The following is a 17,824-nucleotide window of genomic DNA, read 5'->3' as shown; positions in this document are numbered from 1 at the left end:
AGGACGAACTCCCGGTGACAGCACTTGCAAGTCGACGTTGTCTGTTGCAGGTGCGCATTTCTTTGGTGATCGCAGGGCTGGAAGCTGCGGTTGATGCTAATGCTCGCCATGTGAGGATGGCGGGAATATTCCATGTTTGCATCAACGGGCGACGTGTATAATGATAGAGGATATGAAATACTTCGCAGCTTGTACCAATTAATGTTCCTGAATGAGATCAGGTGGAAGGATAGCCAGGCGCTTGAGGAAAAGGCAGGAAGCGCCTGCGCCGGGTTCCTGCGTGTTCGTTACACGACATTCTTACATGTACCTCCTATTCGACATAACAACACGTTCACTTCAGGATCGACTCAGGTCCTCTTTCCCTTACCAAGTTCATTTGCGTTAAAGATACGAGAAACAAGCAACGATCAGTAGAAAATCCAGTCATCTCAACACATCACCTTCAAGCGTCATCCTGATGATCCTGCGAGCACGGAATGCCACGTATCTTGTCTGTCAGTGTTGCGTCGTTTCTACCCAGACCCCTAACTTGCCTTGCTCAGTGTACCTCGGGAACGGGACAAGATTGAATCCACGTTTTCTCCTTCGACGACTCTGGTCTTTGACGTACTGTACCAGACATGCACCATCACTGGAAGCTGGACTTCAACTGGAAAGTAGGGTCCTCTGCGCACTAGGCTTCCATAACCAGTAAGTGCTAGAATTAAAAAGACGATGTGGGAGATGCAAGCCGAACCAGAGACAATGTGTTTGAAGACGTGCGACATGGCTATAACCAAGCACCGAATAAATATGACATTGACATTTCGCGAAATGAGATTCAGCCTTCGTAACGACAAGGGCGGGGTGCAACGCTCTAGAATCGTTACATCGTCGGCCTGACCAAACCACCTGAAGAGCTTTCCAACCAGGTAAACGTGTTCTTGGATTAGTTGACTTGACCGTAGCTACTTCGATTCGAAAGAAGAAGATATCATTCTGCGAGTATGAGGAACAAAGCCGCCTTTCGAAACTCGGCTCGGTCGAACTTAACGGCAACCCCACCACCGTCGACGAGCCAAGAACGACTGGGCTGTGCTTTTCGAAGCGTAGCTCGCAGAGCCAAGTAATGTATCGCATACTGTCATAATATCGTGTGAAGACGATCTAGAAACTGTATCTCGTGATTCATCATATCTTCCTGTCATCTGTTCACCGCGTTCTACACATGTCCCTTCCGTCTGACGACCACCTACGTCGCGTGATTGACCATGATTGAGCTCGTCACGACCCTGCCCCACGCCTGCTAACATATCGCAAAATACCACGATGGCGAGGAGAGGGTCTTTGACCCTGCAAGATTCGATTGACGAAGAAAACCGCACAGTGCTAGCTTCACCCGACCGGAAACGATCCTCGAGCCCATTAGTGAGAACAGGGTTCTCCCCTACCTCCCCTTCGAGCCCGTATGCTCGAAACACCCTCGGTGTTGATTCACCAACTGCTCGCCATGGATCGATAGCCGGAATTGGCGTAGGTGTCACAAGCCCAGGTCAAACACGCAAGAAAAGGTTGGACCCTTCAGACCCGTCCACGTGGACGTCGAGTCATACAACATCTCCTACAGATGCTCGGCCGCGAGCATCTTCGGAGTCGCAAGGCGCAGGTCTGCCGACCTTTCAGTTTGACCCTGCCTCAGAAGCATACCGAGGTGCTACAAACACGGCAGGTGTGACACAAGCGCAGACCCCACCTTCACCAACCACTCAGAGAAAGGGCTCAAGCTCAATGGCTGCGGCGCTTAGCGGTGAGATCGACTCATTACACATTGGCACAGGACAAGCGCCTGCAAACATACAACCAGTCAGACATTTAGCTCCATCACCTGCAGGCTTAGGTAGTGGGGAGGAAGAAGGCACAGACGGCAGACGATTCTCGAACCAATCAGCCAGCTTTAGTTCTATGACTGATGATTCGGACAGAATTGGAGCTATCACAAGAGACGATATGAAAGATGAAGAGGACGCTATGGATGATACCAGTGAAGAAGAACGCTCCGACAGCGATCAGGATGTAGGATCCCCAGTTTCTGAGCGAGGCAGGAGACGCAAGCATTCTCTTGACGCGACTAGGGATACCGACAGTGAGAAGACTCTAGTAAACCCAGAAATCAAAAGTTTGTTACAATTCATATCTACTACGTTTTGTGCTAACATGTCGTTCAGTCGACGACACATCAGATCCCAGAAAGGGCCAACCTCATCCTCCAGAACACAGTGGATCGCTATCAGAAACACAAAGCTCAATCACGCTACGGTCAAACTATAGAGCAGCTTCACCGGCGGCGCTTTCTGCGATAGGCGACGACGATGCCGAGCTTAAGAGAGCGAAAGCATTACCCCTTCGAACTTCCCCTCTAGAAGAAAAGATCAAAGACAGGACAGTGAAGATGGTTATCAGAGGAGACTGGGCCTCATATCAGGATGCCGAAGAGGAAGACCAAGCATTTCGTCACGAGCCTCGGCTTTACCTTGTTTGTTCTGACTTGAGCAACGAGGCCAGCTACGCTCTAGAATGGACCGTTGGCACTCTACTGAAAGACGGCGACACAATCCTCCTGATCAGCGCCATGGAGGACGAGAACGCCTCAAAACACAAGGACAAGGAACACGAAGAACCAAGTCTCGAAGTCAGATTGGAGTCGGCCAAAGCGGCAGAGGAAGCTAATAGCACCATGGCCGCTTTGACTCGGCAGACAACGAATACCGAAGGCAAACCATATGAGCCCAAGTCAAGGCTCGCAAGTATCAAAGATCCCGCTAGGTCATTGTCACGAAGCGGTAGGACCCCTTCGAAAAAGGACGATGAGCGGATCAAGGCAATCGACAAGCTCGAGAATGATTTCTTGCGGTTTGTAAGGAAGACCACACTCCAGGTCAGATGCATGATTGAGATCATCCACTGTCGGAGTCCCCGACATCTCATCCTCAATGCTGTAAGTTTTTCCCCTCTCCATTATCTGCATCAAAATTAATAAGTACCCAGATTGACGAGCTCGAGCCAACGTTGGTAGTCGTCGGCACACGCGGTCAATCAACAGTACGAGGCGTAATGCTTGGGTCCTTCTCAAACTACCTAGTCACCAAATCATCCGTACCCGTCATGGTCGCTAGGAAGCGGCTGAAGAAAGCTCATCATGCAAAAGTCAGCAGTCAGCAAATTCGGATGACGAATAATCTCACGCCTTTCGGCTTAGGTGGAAAGAGAAGAAGCTTGACGCAAGCAAGGATCGATTGAGACAGGCATCACTACAGCGTGCTGGTCAGCATCAGCATCAGTAGCCGATGGTTAGGGCGAGGGTCGGCTGTTGTGCACGTCTGCCAAGCAGACGTTTGAGCACATTGGAGACCGCCTCGATTCCATTGAAGCGTTCTCCTCAGCATCTCTAGGACTGGAGAGCACGAGCAGCAGCATTACCATATCATGCAATGCCAGCTTGAAGCGAAAAGCTTATCGCGTTTATGTGCTTGCTTTCGATGACCTTACAAGTTCTATGACCAACCTATCCACCTCATACTAACCGCCAGCTTCGACGCAGGTTTGCTTCTCCAGCTTTCATTTGCCCTGTCTGTAGTGAAAATGGAGGTCATTGACAGTCACTCCAGAAGCAAATTCCGAATTCAATGTTCCATAGCCATGAACCGAACACCAACCATCGACGTTACAGTGCAGACTCACCGGCGCTTGGTACAGAGTCGACCGATCGTCTGCAACATCCCAAAAGACGAAACAAGTCAGTCAGACAAGTATTCTGCGCCATGATCGAGTTGTCGTCGGCGTCGATCGTGGTCAGAGTCGATAGGCGCTTCGTTCGCAAATGCAGAAAACACCCTCATTGAGCATCTGTGCGCAGGAGTCCAATGGCCAGGGTCTTGAGACCTCGACGGGTTAGGGGAAGAATGATCGAGGTTATGGACAGTCAGTAACTATAAATACCTAGGTAGACCGAGGCTAAATAGGTTACCGTTTGCTCAAAGTGAATAACGCAGCCAGATGATGTGTAGAAGAGAGGTGGGAAAAGATGTTCATCTCATGGCAGAACGATTGAAGATAATTAAGATATAGTATCATTATTATTATGTACTGTTGTTACAGTCGTGCGACTCCTCGCTCGTGTACTCATGGGATATCATAAATCATGGTTTCAACCTCCTGAAACAATACTAATATACAGTTGTTGTTGGTTGTGGTAGCTGGGTGGTATTTTGCCAACGCAACATCATCAACATCCATCAATGAGGTGCTTAGAAGTTGCCGGTTCGAGTACCATTGCCATGAGTGGTAGTGTTATGGTACATGGTGTCGCCATATCCTGGCTCACCATACTTTGGCTCCGAGCCATAAGCATTGTTGCCAATTGTAGTACCAGTCTCGTGACTTGGTCGAGTAGCACCCATAGTAGCAGCCTCAGCATCTCTGGTGTTCTTGGCTCGTCGGTTGCGCTTCCAGAATGGTGTCTTGCCAGAGCCCTTGGTGTAGTTGTTGGATGGGCTTGGACCATATGCCTTCTCCTTCTTGTGATGCTTGACCATCAGAACCTGCCAGATGGCGCTGACAAGGAAGAGGAAGATAGCGATGATGGAGACTGCGAAGACGGCAGTGTTGAGTCGGCAGGCGAGACCGAGGTTGGGGAAGTAGGTTGAATTCTCGCCGCCACCGAAACCGAAGCCGTTGTCGCCGTAGCCTGGAGAGTTGGAGTTTGTTGGTCCATTGCCAATTGGTGTCTGAACGTTGCCGCTGCAGCTGGAGGCACCGTGACGTGTAAGGTATGCGACAGCGATGAAAGCCAGGGCGAAAAGGATGTCAAGGAGGACAGCGAGGTAGCCGAAGAAGGCTTTGCCGCCAAGAAAGAGGACAAGGAGGACGCCGAAGATGGTGTATAATGTCGCAGCGCCTGTGATGCCTTCAACGGCTTGCCATCGTTTTGCGATTGGAAGGTCTCTGTCTGCGAGGACAGAGAGGAAGTAGGAGAAGATGCCTAGCGCTATACCTGCACACAAGAACTGAAGGATGCGTAGCCCAAGACCGCCGAAGCGGAGGACGGTGCCACCAATGGACATGGCGAGGTCAGAGGGCTGGTGGATGGATGTGAAGTGTGGTAATTGACTATGAACTGAATTGATGGAAATAGATTCGCGAAGGATAAGGAAGCGAAGTCGTGCTTAATGTACTTCTGCTGGATGTTCACCGAAGGCAACTACGTCAGGTGCAAAATCAAGCTTGAACCGCAAGTTGGCAGCTGTCACTTGCTGTGCTGTCGATGCACAACTCAGGAACTGCTGTCTTCACCGAAAATGCTCGGAAGACCACGGCCCACCATGACGTTGCCTTGACCCATTGACCTAGATTTCAAGCAAGGGGAGATCGGCCAAGACCGTGAAATTACTGCCAGTCGACCAATCATATTTGTTTTCGTGGTCAGAGATGTCCGTGACGTTGACAACAAATTTCTCTAAATCGTGGCGTTGATCCCGGAAGTTGCTGGCCAGCTTTTACGCGATGTGGCGCACCAGAAATTTCTCTCCATTCTAGGCCCCAAAGAGCATTAGCCTCAGATTTCGTTGGGCTTGTGGCCTTGAGAAACTTCGGTGCCTCTCCCTTTCTGCATGATATCATGCAGCTCAAGCCACACGTGAAGCTTCTTTTAGACTTGCTGTGATGCCCTGCACAAACCTGCGTCTGCAGGACCGCCCGATTGTCCCTGCTTTCAGCTTCAAGCCATGATCCTGCCGCCACGCCGAGGATACGATCCTCGGCAATATGTCCCGCAAAGCGCACATCAGAATTGCGATCAGATGGTCGCTGGTCGGATCGTGGTAGAGTAACGAGCATTTTGTGCTTAACTGCATCTCTTTTTGCTCGCGACGAAGAATCATGCAGTACGGCGTCTGCTACGCATAAACGAATTGGATGAATGAAGGTCTTCCTGTTCTCATGCCTCATTTCAAAGAAGTCTCAAGATTAGATATTCTAGAATACACGCTTCAATCGACATCAGCCTCCTCGTAGTTGACGACTTTGCGCTTCGTGCCACGAGAACTTTGGCGCCTCGATATAGCTGGCGCAGCCGATCGCGAGACCTTTTTTGGTGGTTCATCTTCACCATCAGTCAGGTCTGGCATGCTGACATCGTCGTCCACCTCATCTCCGTCACTTGCGCTGGGTGTTAGAACAGCCGTCTTCGTGGTCTTCTTCTTGCTAGCTGGTGCGCGCGCTGGCTTAGCCTTCGAGTCCTTGTTCTTGCTGTAGACGGATTTTGACTTGTCAATCTCGACCTTTGGGAGGTCTCCTCCCTCAGAAGCAGTCTCAGCCTTGATTGAGCCTTCTGTACCGTCGCCTTCGGCGCTGGCCTCACGGGCTGCCTGCCAAGCAGCCTTTTCGGCTCTCCTTTGTGCGGCTTTTTCTGCCGTTGTCTTTGCCTTTTCAGGATCGCGAGGCTTGACCTCACGCTTCTTTGGGCGGAGCCACTCTTCGAAGCCAACATGCCAGTACACTCGGTTGTCAGGTCCGCCCATCGCGATTTCCTCTTCGGGTACAATCGGTGGTGGCTGAGGCTCGGGCTCTTCTGACAAGTCTTCCTCGTCTTCCGCAGCTCTCTTCTTCTTAGGTGTCTTCTTCTTCGTCGGTGGCTTCCATGGCTTGTTCTCATCTAGCCGAACGTAGGGAAGCATGTCGTTGATCTTTTCATGCCCAGGAAGTCTCAATGTGCGCATGACCTCAAACACTGCTTGCTCCTTGTCCTTTGCCTCGATCATAAGATCTATATCCTGGGCGCAAGGAGGCAACGAATACACCCGAGGACTGTGCTTCCTCCTTTGCCGGCCAGTTATAGCTCCTGGACACGGCTCGGAGTAGTGCATCTTTTGAGTGATACCCTTTTTGTCCCAGCCTGCTTTGATTCGTGGGTACAACTCCATGATGTCCAAGGTACCTTCGCGCATCTTGTCTGCATCGAAAAGAATGTTGTTGTGGTGATAGTCGAGGCAAAGCGGAATATTTAGCTCCTCGCACACAGGTAGGAGATCGTGTACGGTGTAGCAAACATCATCGTTTTCGAGTACAATTCTATCTTTGATCTTCTGAGGCAGTTTCACATAGTTCTCCTTGAAGCGAGCAATCGTTGCGGCTTTATCGCCAAAGACACCGCCCATATGCAAAATCATAACCGCGTCACGGTCCTGCTGTGGCGGTAATTTGAGAAGATCGAGCAATTCACAGTGATATTCGAGATCGCGTATAGCAGCAGTGATGACTTCAGGTCGCGGCGATCCAAGTTGTGTAAACTGTCCAGGATGAGTCGTGAGTCTGTGACCGAGCTCTGCTGCAACTCTGCCTGCTTCAGCAAGGGCTTCCGATGCAAAAGGCGCAAGCTTGTATCCGTATACATCGTGCGAGGCGAAAGGGAACATTTCCGACGATAACCTAAAAAACTTGATGTTGTATTTGTCGTTCCACCTGAGCATCTTCGCAATATCTTTTGCATTCGCGACGCCCAAGGCTTCGACATATGCTTGACCTCGTGCAACGTCCGCAGGCTGATCTTTGTCAGGGCGATTCTTCGTTGCGTGTTCCGGTTGAGATGGGTCTTTCAGAGGATGCCTATGCTCTAAGATGGACGCTATCCGACATGTGCGTGATGAGAATACTGGTGGAGTTGCTTGACGCAGATATGTATTTAGACACGCGTAACCTAACCTACCCTTCCATGGAAGAGGCAAGAACGAGCTGTTGACAGCTGGGGATCTCAACATAGCTGCTGTAAGCTCTTCAGGATCTGCATCCTCGTCGCCATCAGCCTCAGGATCTGCCTCTACCTGAGCAGCAGCCTTTTTAGGTGCTTGCTTCTTCGTGTTTGCGGTCTTAGCTGGGGTGGATGCAACCGTAGCAGGCTGCTCAATTTCTGACATCTCGGACAACGATGAGTCCGATTCGGAGATCTCGATGCTCTTCTTAGGTGTATCCACTGTTGCGGGTTTCGTGGTTGCCTTCTTCTTGCCTGCTTTGCTGGGAGGTTTTGTTTCTGTCCTCTCACCATCTGGTGACGCACGGAGCGCCGATTGTGCATCTTTGATGTCCGGGTTACTCTCAGGATTCGGATCGATGTCTGCGGGAGGAGGCTGCGTCCGTCTAGAGCTAGCCCTGCGGACGGGAGCAGGAGCAGCTACGACGCGAGACATAGCTGGGATCGCTGCTGAAGGAGGAGGCATGGCAGATGCCACCTGCTCTTCCTGCACCGCCGAACGTTTCCTTTTGGCCATGCTGAATGGCCGAGCAGATACAAGGGTTCGTGGATGGGCCTGCCACGAGTTCGGCCTCGCACGAGGGCAAAGAACGCAAAGTTGGTGGCCAAAGCTGTACCGCAGAGTGGTAGTTGAAGAGAGCTTGCCAGCTTGTATCAAGCTCCTACTGTACATTCGTTCTCGTGAAGCGGTTCGCTTTGGTAGGACGACTGCATGAAGCTCAGCGAAGACATCTTCGCCAGCCTCCCAGACATTGTCCGTGCTCGAAATTCAGGTCGCGGTCGTATGTCGCGTTTCCTGAGACGTCATCGATATGGAAATTAGAGACCTTCAGATCGGGGCCAGGTGAAACCATGCTTCTGATTCGCGGCTGGAGATCTGGCACTATCGGGCCATCGTAGTCAAAATTAAGCGATCCACAAGCAGCGGCTTTCAAACAGCGACTCCAACATCTGCCAACCGAGCTGTTCTCCTCCTTTGCCCGCCCGCCGCCTATCCTTTCCCTACGGCGGAAAGTGTTTCTCGCGTGGCAAGTTCAGCGAGGTGCGCGATTTTGTCTTCATTCTAAGAGAGGCCTCTATCATAGGCCTTCAAACGGCCTCAGAGGAATCACTGATTTGGTCGTATGACTGACAGAAGTGTGCTAGCGTACCCTTAAGCCACTATCGATCGCGCCACGAGCCTGGTCCGGCCAAGCTAGTACAAGCCTCGGCGTGTGAAGAGGCTGACCTCGAATCCTGTTACGATGCTTGGACGCTTCAAACGTAAGCTGTCACGAACGAAGTCTATCGCCGTCGATGCAGAACACGGCGAATCGGGCCACAAGAAGACTCTATCTCTGACGCCCTCGGATGAACAACTTATCTCTAGGCTTACGTTCACGGAGGATACTAACCTCGATGACAAGGCCCCTCGAAGGTTGAACCCTTCTATCTACAGCCATGCAAATACGAGCTCGTCACAAAGGACAGTGTTCAACGATGTCGAGGCGGGCTTCTTATCACTTCCGACGGAAGTATTGCTGGGACTTCAAAAGTATTTAAGTCCAAGCAGCGAGGTGGCCCTTCGACAATCTTGCGCCAGGTTTTATCATCTGTTCGGCCTCCCGTCGTTCTACTTATCGGGCGATGACAAGTTCGAATGGCTCTGCATGAGCGAAAGGGACCAGGATCCAGCGCAGCTTGATCGCCTTGTCTGTGGACTATGTAAAGACCTGCATCCAAAGGCCTCGTTTCCTTCGGCCGAAAGAAAACTCGTGCCTGCCGACCGGGATTGCAGGCAGGTATGGCTATGTGCACACAAGCACCTGGGTTACCAAAGGACGTTGAAGACCATTAAGGCTGGTCATGAAGCACCTTTCCGGTCCGAAAGCATCGAATCCTGCTCTCGATGCAGGGAAACCATAAGAAACAGGTCAGTGGCCGGGCGGCCTGAGAAGGGCACATCGATGGCAGATCTTGATAGTGAGAATGCTGCTTCGTTGCTGGTTACGAAAATTGCGATACTGCAAGCGCCTGCGCCTAATTACAGCGAAAAGACAGCGAGTGGTAGTCCGGCCTACAAAGAGGTGTTCGGCGTTAAGGATGTCGCTGCAGCATTATCAAACATCGATTTCCCCATATGCTCACACATCAGACTGTCGGATCCTTACTTGCTGAGCAGATTTTGTCGTTCCTGCATCAACACTCAGAAGCTGCCACCTGGTGTGAAAGGACCGCCCTGTATCTCGGAATCTCGACGAGACTTTGGCGACCCGGAATATCTGGGAAAATGCAAACAGTCATGCTACACGAGGGGATGTAAGACACGTTTTATGTTTCAAGCAAGGGAGTCATTGGCGCCAGACAGCTCCGGTCGCCGTCAAATTTGGCTGATAATGGCTATTTATCGTTGGTTGGGCCCTCTTCAGAGCACAAATAGGGATCTGGCATGGACGGGACATGCGGTTTCGCATACGACGAGGACCGAAATGCGACAGAATTGGGAAGCACTTGGAAAAGCCAACAGGAGCAGAAGACCCATGCCCAACTGGTCCATATGCCTACTTCATCCGGAAGACTGCAATGTCTGGGATGTCAATCCAGCTCCATATCGGGCAAGCAACAAAGGGGGGGTTGAGGATGCGTTGAAAGGGGTTATCAAGAATTGGCGCAAGTGAGATGATGGCTCGTGCTGCAAAACAGCACGTGAGCAGTAGCGGGTTCTAGGAGGCGTCTGTTGCCATGGCCTCCAGAACGAACGTTGCGCCCCTGCATTGATGCCTGACGTTCGCGTTCCCCCTGAGGCCTGAAAGCTGGTAGTGCCCGCCCTCCGGCAGCCACGGAAACTGCTGCGTGCGATTATCGAGCTTAGCTACGCTCCGTACCAATCATCATGCAACTAGTGTGTCACAAGTGGATCTACGACTGTAAACATTGCGTCACAGAGAGTATCGCGAACTCTGTTTTCAAAAGTGCATGATGTTTCTCTCGATGAGGATTTGAAGAGGTTGAGGAAGCGAACAGCTGAAGTCAACAGTGGAGGAGCTACGATTGGTCGGTGTGCAATTTCCGGGATCATTTTGGTTAGGCAGGCGAGAAACTGCGGTCGGGTGTACTTCTGTCGTCTTCTTCGTCTGTTGACACAATGTGTACGAGTACATGCTCTTCGAGCATCCGCACGACGCTCGCAGGGACGTTGAAACTCACCAATCTCAAAAAGTGCCTGCAACGCAAGCTCTTCCGGGATTCTGGAGTCAGACCAAAGTTTACTGGATCGTCATTGGTACTTCATTGAAGTATTCAGGCACAAAACGTCACGAAATGTGAGATGGAAATGCATGACATCCTGGCTCCGAAGTGCCCCTCGTCGCAACCGCGTGGGCATGGCGGGCCATGAGCCATACACACTTTCCGATTCCGATACACGTTCCGGCGAAGCAGCCAGCCCACGTCATGATGTCCTGGTAGATTTTTTGCGCAGCAGTGGCAGCTTCTACTTACCCGTTAACATTGCACCTCTCTCGCAACATTCTACGCACTTCACTGAATAAACAATAGCAACCACTTCAGATACCTTGTCCTACCACAAAACAATCTACCGAACACCGCAATCATGCCTTACCCAGACAAGTTCGAAGGTTTCATGATCAACGAGTTGGGGAAGTACAAGGATTTCAAGAAGCAGGAATTCAAGCCAAAGAAGTTCGGTGACAATGATGTCGATATCAAGATCGAATGCTGTGGTGTTTGCGGCTCTGATGTTCACACTATCACAGGAGGATGGGGTGATGCTCCAACACCAATCTGTGTCGGCCACGAGGTTGTTGGCAAGGTCGTAAAGGTTGGATCGAAGGTCACTACACTCAAGGAGGGTGACCGAGCTGGTGTCGGTGCTCAAATCTGGTCGTGCCTAAAGTGCCAAAACTGCAAGGTGAGAACAGTCTTCTCTCGAAGCTGTGTGCCATTGTATACTGATCAACCACTAGGCTGACAACGAGAACTACTGCCCTCACATGGTTGATACCTATGGTGCCCCATACCCCAAGAGTGAAGACCCAGAAGAGACTGTTTCACAGGGAGGCTACGCTTCTCACATTCGAGCTCACGAATACTTCGTCTTCCCTATTCCTGACGAGATCCCGTCGCATCTCGCGGCTCCCATGCTGTGCGCGGGTCTGACGGTGTACTCACCACTGGTGCGGGCAGGCGTTGGTCCCGGCAAAGAGGTGGCCATTGTTGGTCTCGGAGGTCTAGGCCACTTCGCAGTCTTGTGGGCGACCGCCTTGGGTGCAGAAGTTACAGTCATCTCCCACTCCCCACACAAGAAGGACGACGCCTTGAAGCTTGGTGCCAAGCACTTCGTCACCAATGGCGATAAGGACTGGGCCAGCCCATTGGCATTCAAGTTCGATTTCGTCCTCAACACGGCCGACATGACCCACACCTTCGACATTGACAGCTACCTCTCTATCCTCAAGGTCAACTGCCAATTCCACCAGGTTGGTCTGCCAGATGAGGCTCTTCCAGCTATCAAGCCACAGCAGTTCATGCCCAACGGTTCGTCGATCGGTGCATCCCACATTGGTAACAGACCTGAGTGCTTGGCCATGTTGAAGTTGGCCGCTGAGAGGAAGATTCAACCTATGGTTGAGACCATCCCAATCTCTGCAGAAGGATGTGCCGAGGCCGTTGATAGAGTCAAGAACAACAAGGTCAAGTACAGATTTACCTTGACCGACTATGACAAGGCTTTCGGTGCATGAGTGGATGGTTCGAAACAAAACAGAGCTCGTTGAGCGCAAATTGGCGAGGTTCTTCAGACAGCATCTACAGAACAGCCACACTACCAGACGAACGGTAGACAATGAATAATACAAACTTTCTTGAGCGCCAATTGTTCGTCGCATCTCATTAAACCCCTTTCTAAAGACCTATAGATTCGTACACGTAATGCTGGCTGCGCAGCTGTGGAGATTGTACGTTCTGTCCTCCAGGCTTGAAGGAAGGCACCACTGGTACTGGACTTCGTTGACCTGTATCCACCAGATGCATGAAGCAAGCGCGATACTTATTGATACTGACATGCTAAAACTCCGCTAGTATTAGAGAACGGTGGGCTCGAGTCCACAACATCCCACTTCGTGCATGCCGAGGTTCAGTCTTCTCGCAGTATGTAACTTTGGTCCGGATGTAAGGCGGCCGATTACTCCATTTGTCGTTTGTGATTATTGTGCTAATTAAAAGTAGTTCAGATCGGAGGGAATTGCAGTAAGTATATCAGTAGCCGGAGCAGCTTCAGTCGAAACACAGAACCTCACAGTTTAACATCGACGAATATTGAACCACGCCAAGATGCCGTACCCCTATGAGACCAAGGAAGAAATCCTGAAGCTGGGCACGATAGACCCTGAGCTAGACGAGGCAAGCGAGTAACAGGTCTCTCAGACCAGCAACCCTGCTGATTCAATATACAGTTCATAAAGAACAATGACATCCCCGCAGTAGACTACAGCGACCTACAATCATTCAAAGAATTCGCAGACAGACGCAATGTCCAGCTTGCGAAGATGCTCGGAGATCCTCCATCGGACATCAAGCAGTATGATGATCACTACACAAATCGAGAAGGCACGAAGATGCGAGTCAAGGTGTATCAGCCTACCGAACCACCGAGCGCTGGGTGCCCATTGATTGTGATGTACCATGGCGGCGGATTCTGTATTGGTGCCCCGGAAGGAGAGGAGCAGACCTGCAGGAACATGGTCCAGGCGTTTGGTGCTGTCTGTGTTTCGGCATCGTAAGTTGTATCCTGTCTGACCGGGATCTCGTCCTGACACAGTCATTCAGCTATCGATTGGCACCGGAGCACAAGTTCCCAGCCGCTCCAAACGATAGCTGGGATGCCCTCAAATGGGCAGCTGCAAACGTGAAGTCGTTGAAGGCAGATCCCTCGCAAGGCTTCATCATTGGAGGTACTTCAGCCGGCGGCAACATAACAGCTGTACTGGCACATTTGGCCCGAGATGAGGGTTTGTCACCACCCTTGACCGGCCAGTATCTGGCGATCCCAGCCGTCGGAGGTGGACAATGGATTCCAGAGAAGTACAAGGACAAATGGCTATCTTATGAGCAGAACAACGATGTTCCCGTTCTGCCTATTGCCGCGATCGACATGTTCATGAATGGCTATCAACCAGACGAGAACGACCATGAATTGTGTAAGTTTGCTTCCTCGTGCCTGCCTATGTCGGAAGGCAACAACCATGTACTTACCTAATACAGACACTGTGATTGCCCACCCGAGAGGTCACGAAGGTCTACCACCTGCGTTCTTCCAGATTGACGGCATGGACCCGCTCCGAGACGAAGGTATGATTCCCATGAAACTGATTGTGCCTCATCTGACAGTCGTTGCCAGGTCTGATCTACGCAACCATGCTCGAAAAAGATTGCGGCGTCAAAGTCAGAGTCGAAGCGTACCAGGGACAACCACACGGGCACTGGGGCTTCTTCCCTTTCCTGAAAGCCAGTGCTCAATTCCGCAAAGAACAGATTAACGGCTTTGGCTGGCTGCTTGGTAAAGAACCAGCTGTGCAGAGGGTCGCAAACCAGGTGAATCCAACCTCAGTCTAGTTCTGAACTCCATAAAGGCAAGATGCCATTCCACACTCTCTTCCTCGGTATCTTTTTCGCGTCTCGAAACCAGATTGGCGGTGGATTGTTGTATCGCTATTCCGCTAGGTTAAGTGTCGCTTCGTTCGGCAAGTGCAGGGTGCCTCGCTCCTTGGTGCGCGGCACAGCGATGGAGATCATGGTTTTGCGTTTGTAGCTTTGAGACATACTCCTGCACCTGTTCGCAAGACGTCCACTAGGATAAGCAGGCCGCGAGCGCCCAACGATACGTAGACAGCACGGCGGCGGGTTAACAACATCAGTCAGTACAGAAGCGCTCAACTAAAGGCTCAGAAACCAAATTGTACTCTGTATATCATCAATCCAGCGCGTTTTTGCCGCTTAGTCAAAGCAGATCGAGCATTCACCCGACTAGGAATGAGGTCTAATAACAGGAAGCGATCTAGGCCTTCTTTGACGGTTTTCAAGACCGCCAAGATATTCGACCTGGTGCGCCTACCCTTTGCAGCAAGCGCCAGCTTAAATTACCCAAATCTTTCTAGCACTCACCGTCTCGGACTACCATTCCCGCCTCGCAAATTCCTTCACCCCAAGCTTTTCCTTCTTGTCCTAAAATCCATCTGAGCTCCTTTCGCTGGCGGCCCTGGCGTAAGGCGACTGCCAGATGCCGACAAGCGTTCGCATGCGGATGATTTTCGACGTGGAAGACCGTTGAGGCTACGGGACGCCTGTCCTATCGGTTTTGTCGCTTCGCGAAGGCCACGAAACATGGCTTGAAACTCTCGTCTCCTTTCCCACGTGGCTTGGCCACGATGATGGTAATCCTCCCACGCGGTTGGAGTTACCACTTCCTTCCCAGATGAGTTTATGCACAGAGAGGGCTAGATACGCGCGGGCTTCTATCCTTTGCCGAGTCTTTGAGGCCCGTGTCTAAGTTGCTGATTACAAGCAATTTTTGTCTCTTGTGCACTTGCCCGATTGATGGTGCCTTCCCTGTTGGTCACCCGATGTCATGATGGCGTTCTTCCGTACCAACCTTGATATATACAGTCTGTCGCATGTTCAGAATCCAATGTGTTCGGTTAGTTGAGGCGAAGGATCCGGATTACCAATCACGATATCATGGCAGATAGGAACACCACCACAATCGCCGTTAGGTGCCAGAATTGTCAAAGACCCTTCGAGACCGCCACAACCGCCGTCTTGACCTGTCAAGACTGTCCAAGAATGTCATCAAGTCAGGCTTCGAGGCCTAGTTCGAATTCGAGACGCACGACACAGTCAGCCGAAGACAGATCGATACCTTCATCATATCTACAACTATTGGACTCTCGCATAGCAGATCTTGAGCATGCCGCTGAAGCCTTGAGGTCGAAGCCCGACGGCACGGACCGAGTGGCCAGACCCGGCTCATCCAAACAAGTGGGTGTAACACCTTACTTGACCGATGCCATACACTCGAGAAGTCAAAGGACGTCGCCTCGACAATCACAGGCCAGCTCTCTTGTGATGGAGCGGTTTTTGAACGATGCGCATGAACCAGATGGAGTGTAAGCTACACAATCTACCATGGCGCTATACTCACTAATCAGGACTTCAACAGACGAGACGCGATCTTCGCCGGCAGATTGCTCAAAAGACGGTGACAAGAAGACGTGAGAGGAATCCGACAACCGTTCGCAAACAATCATGTGTCATGGGATTTGTCCTGCAAGGTCAGGTCGAGCAGCCAGTATAGCTCCAGTGTGGGACAGGCTGATAGTATGGGAACGCAGAGATAGTTCCCTCACGCACCACAGACCCGGAGGAATGTCAGCAGAGCAAGCAAGCAGACGGAACATTCATGCGGCATATATGCTCATAGGCATGGGCTAGGGATGGGCTTGCGCGGAGACCGCAAGTTCCAGCACAGGTGATCGACATCGACCGCTACCTTGAGCACACGAGCCTCAACATCAAAGCCATGAAAGTCGATCGGGAGAAGTGGACGCAGGCAGAATGCTTGCAGAGTTGGCTGAGCAAGAGAAGGAAGCGCTGTGGACATTCGGCGCTCTTGTATCAGCGTGTGGGCGATGGATGTCATAGGGAGCCAACGACCGAGTCTAGACGAATAGACCTATCTCGTTCCTGCCGTTAATCGAGCATTAGTTTTGTGTAACCAACGGCGATCTTCCACCTTCAGCCTTGTTCTGCATATGCTTTCCCGAATTCCAGCCTTGTAACTTAGTTTCCTCGTACTCGGAACACATCTCACTCTTCCTTTACGATGAACTCTCGAAACACGATCACAGTATACATTCCAACGTAAAAAGCCTCCAAGAAAGTCTCTGCAACTGCACCTCCGAACAAACCATCCTCACGTTTCCCACTGCCTGAACCAGTTCTCAACACATCCCCGACACTCTACCCATTCGCAACCGAGATAGAGCATTTCAACCTCTCACGCAGCAAGTCCAGTATATAAGACAGATCCGCTTCGTCGTTGCTACCACTGCTCCTACGTCGGATAATAGCATTCCGAATAAAAAGAGACCTGCTTGATCGCACTGCCTTCTCAGGCCAAACATTACTTGCACACGACAAACGAACAGCACTCCTCATTGCCCAGATCCACACAAGACCAACCAAGCTTCCGTCTCACTGTTGCAACACACTAATACGCCAAAATGATATCCGACTCCCAACTCTACACCCTCGCCCTCTTCCTCGGCAGCGCCTCAATGCTCCTAATTGTCCTCTACCACTTTCTCGAGGTTAATGCGCAGGATGAGAATGTGGACGAGAGCTTGAAGAGTGAGAAGGTTGGTGTAGGTGCTGTGAAGCCGGTTGTTGCGGGGGCTAAAGCAGAATGAGCTGATTGAGCTTTGTAAGAATATGATATGGGTGGGTATTATTGTGAGCTTGGACATGCAACAGAAAGAGACGCATCTCGACCAGAACATGCCTGGGCCGAGCTACATGCATGTTTAAAGATGACAGAAGGGCTCTGTCTGTGGTCAAACCGCATCTGGGTCTATTGGCAGTCTTCAGAAGATTCCATGCTGTGCAGCTAGCTGTACACCTAGAAGACTGGACCCATATCGACTCGACTACCTGCATCGTTTACAAGCACGGTGTGCTGAGGTTGGTTGAGCAGACAGCATGGAGAGAAGTGCTCGGTGGGAGAGAATCAGCAGGTATAGATTGCCTGGCTGCTGAAGTTGATTCATGGCACACGAAAGGAGCGTCGTGTTTTGGGAAATTTCGCCTGTGTCGCAGAAGTACCCGAAAGCGGAACAATCTTGGACGCAGCAAGGAGTATTGTGTCTACTCTGGTCAGATCAGGAAAGAAAAACTAGCTTAACAGGAGCAGCCTCTTTCCGTGTAGGGAAGGCGACTGGACCATTTCATACAAGACTACGACTATGGATGGGTGTAGCCAAGATCTCT

General features: G+C 51.1%; 6 protein-coding genes across 6 annotated transcripts; 4 read left to right on the top strand and 2 right to left on the bottom strand.

The window, feature by feature from the left end:
• Nucleotides 1-1,311: 1,311 nt before the first annotated feature.
• Nucleotides 1,312-3,279, top strand: PMZ80_008711 (uncharacterized protein; the record flags this gene model as incomplete). Its single annotated transcript, XM_064877110.1, has 3 exons — nt 1,312-2,158; nt 2,208-2,977; nt 3,028-3,279. The coding sequence occupies 3 exons, from the start codon at nt 1,312-1,314 to the stop codon at nt 3,277-3,279; spliced, it is 1,869 nt and encodes a 622-aa protein (XP_064727497.1).
• A 1,007-nt stretch (nt 3,280-4,286) lies between these two features.
• Nucleotides 4,287-5,102, bottom strand: PMZ80_008710 (uncharacterized protein; the record flags this gene model as incomplete). The annotated part of the gene is made up of 1 exon (XM_064877109.1): nt 4,287-5,102. The coding sequence occupies one exon, from the start codon at nt 5,100-5,102 to the stop codon at nt 4,287-4,289; it is 816 nt and encodes a 271-aa protein (XP_064727496.1).
• A 924-nt stretch (nt 5,103-6,026) lies between these two features.
• On the bottom strand, nt 6,027-8,300 carry PMZ80_008709 (uncharacterized protein; the record flags this gene model as incomplete). The annotated part of the gene is made up of 1 exon (XM_064877108.1): nt 6,027-8,300. The coding sequence occupies one exon, from the start codon at nt 8,298-8,300 to the stop codon at nt 6,027-6,029; it is 2,274 nt and encodes a 757-aa protein (XP_064727495.1).
• Nucleotides 8,301-9,729: 1,429 nt separating this feature from the next.
• Nucleotides 9,730-10,440, top strand: PMZ80_008708 (uncharacterized protein; the record flags this gene model as incomplete). Its single annotated transcript, XM_064877107.1, has 1 exon — nt 9,730-10,440. One exon carries the CDS (start codon nt 9,730-9,732, stop codon nt 10,438-10,440), a length of 711 nt encoding a protein of 236 aa, XP_064727494.1.
• Nucleotides 10,441-11,375: 935 nt separating this feature from the next.
• Nucleotides 11,376-12,525, top strand: PMZ80_008707 (uncharacterized protein; the record flags this gene model as incomplete). The annotated part of the gene is made up of 2 exons (XM_064877106.1): nt 11,376-11,693; nt 11,749-12,525. The coding sequence occupies 2 exons, from the start codon at nt 11,376-11,378 to the stop codon at nt 12,523-12,525; spliced, it is 1,095 nt and encodes a 364-aa protein (XP_064727493.1).
• Nucleotides 12,526-13,114: 589 nt separating this feature from the next.
• Nucleotides 13,115-14,395, top strand: PMZ80_008706 (uncharacterized protein; the record flags this gene model as incomplete). Its single annotated transcript, XM_064877105.1, has 5 exons — nt 13,115-13,183; nt 13,237-13,559; nt 13,610-13,980; nt 14,045-14,131; nt 14,181-14,395. 5 exons carry the CDS (start codon nt 13,115-13,117, stop codon nt 14,393-14,395), a joined length of 1,065 nt encoding a protein of 354 aa, XP_064727492.1.
• Nucleotides 14,396-17,824: the final 3,429 nt, after the last annotated feature.

This window comes from Knufia obscura, assembly GCF_036327395.1.
Source record: "Knufia obscura strain CCFEE 5817 isolate CBS 148926 chromosome Unknown scaffold_11, whole genome shotgun sequence".
In the NCBI taxonomy this organism is placed as follows: domain Eukaryota; kingdom Fungi; phylum Ascomycota; class Eurotiomycetes; order Chaetothyriales; family Trichomeriaceae; genus Knufia; species Knufia obscura.
The sequence above is the reverse complement of the archived record's forward strand: the minus strand, read 5'-3'. Positions and strand labels throughout refer to the sequence as shown.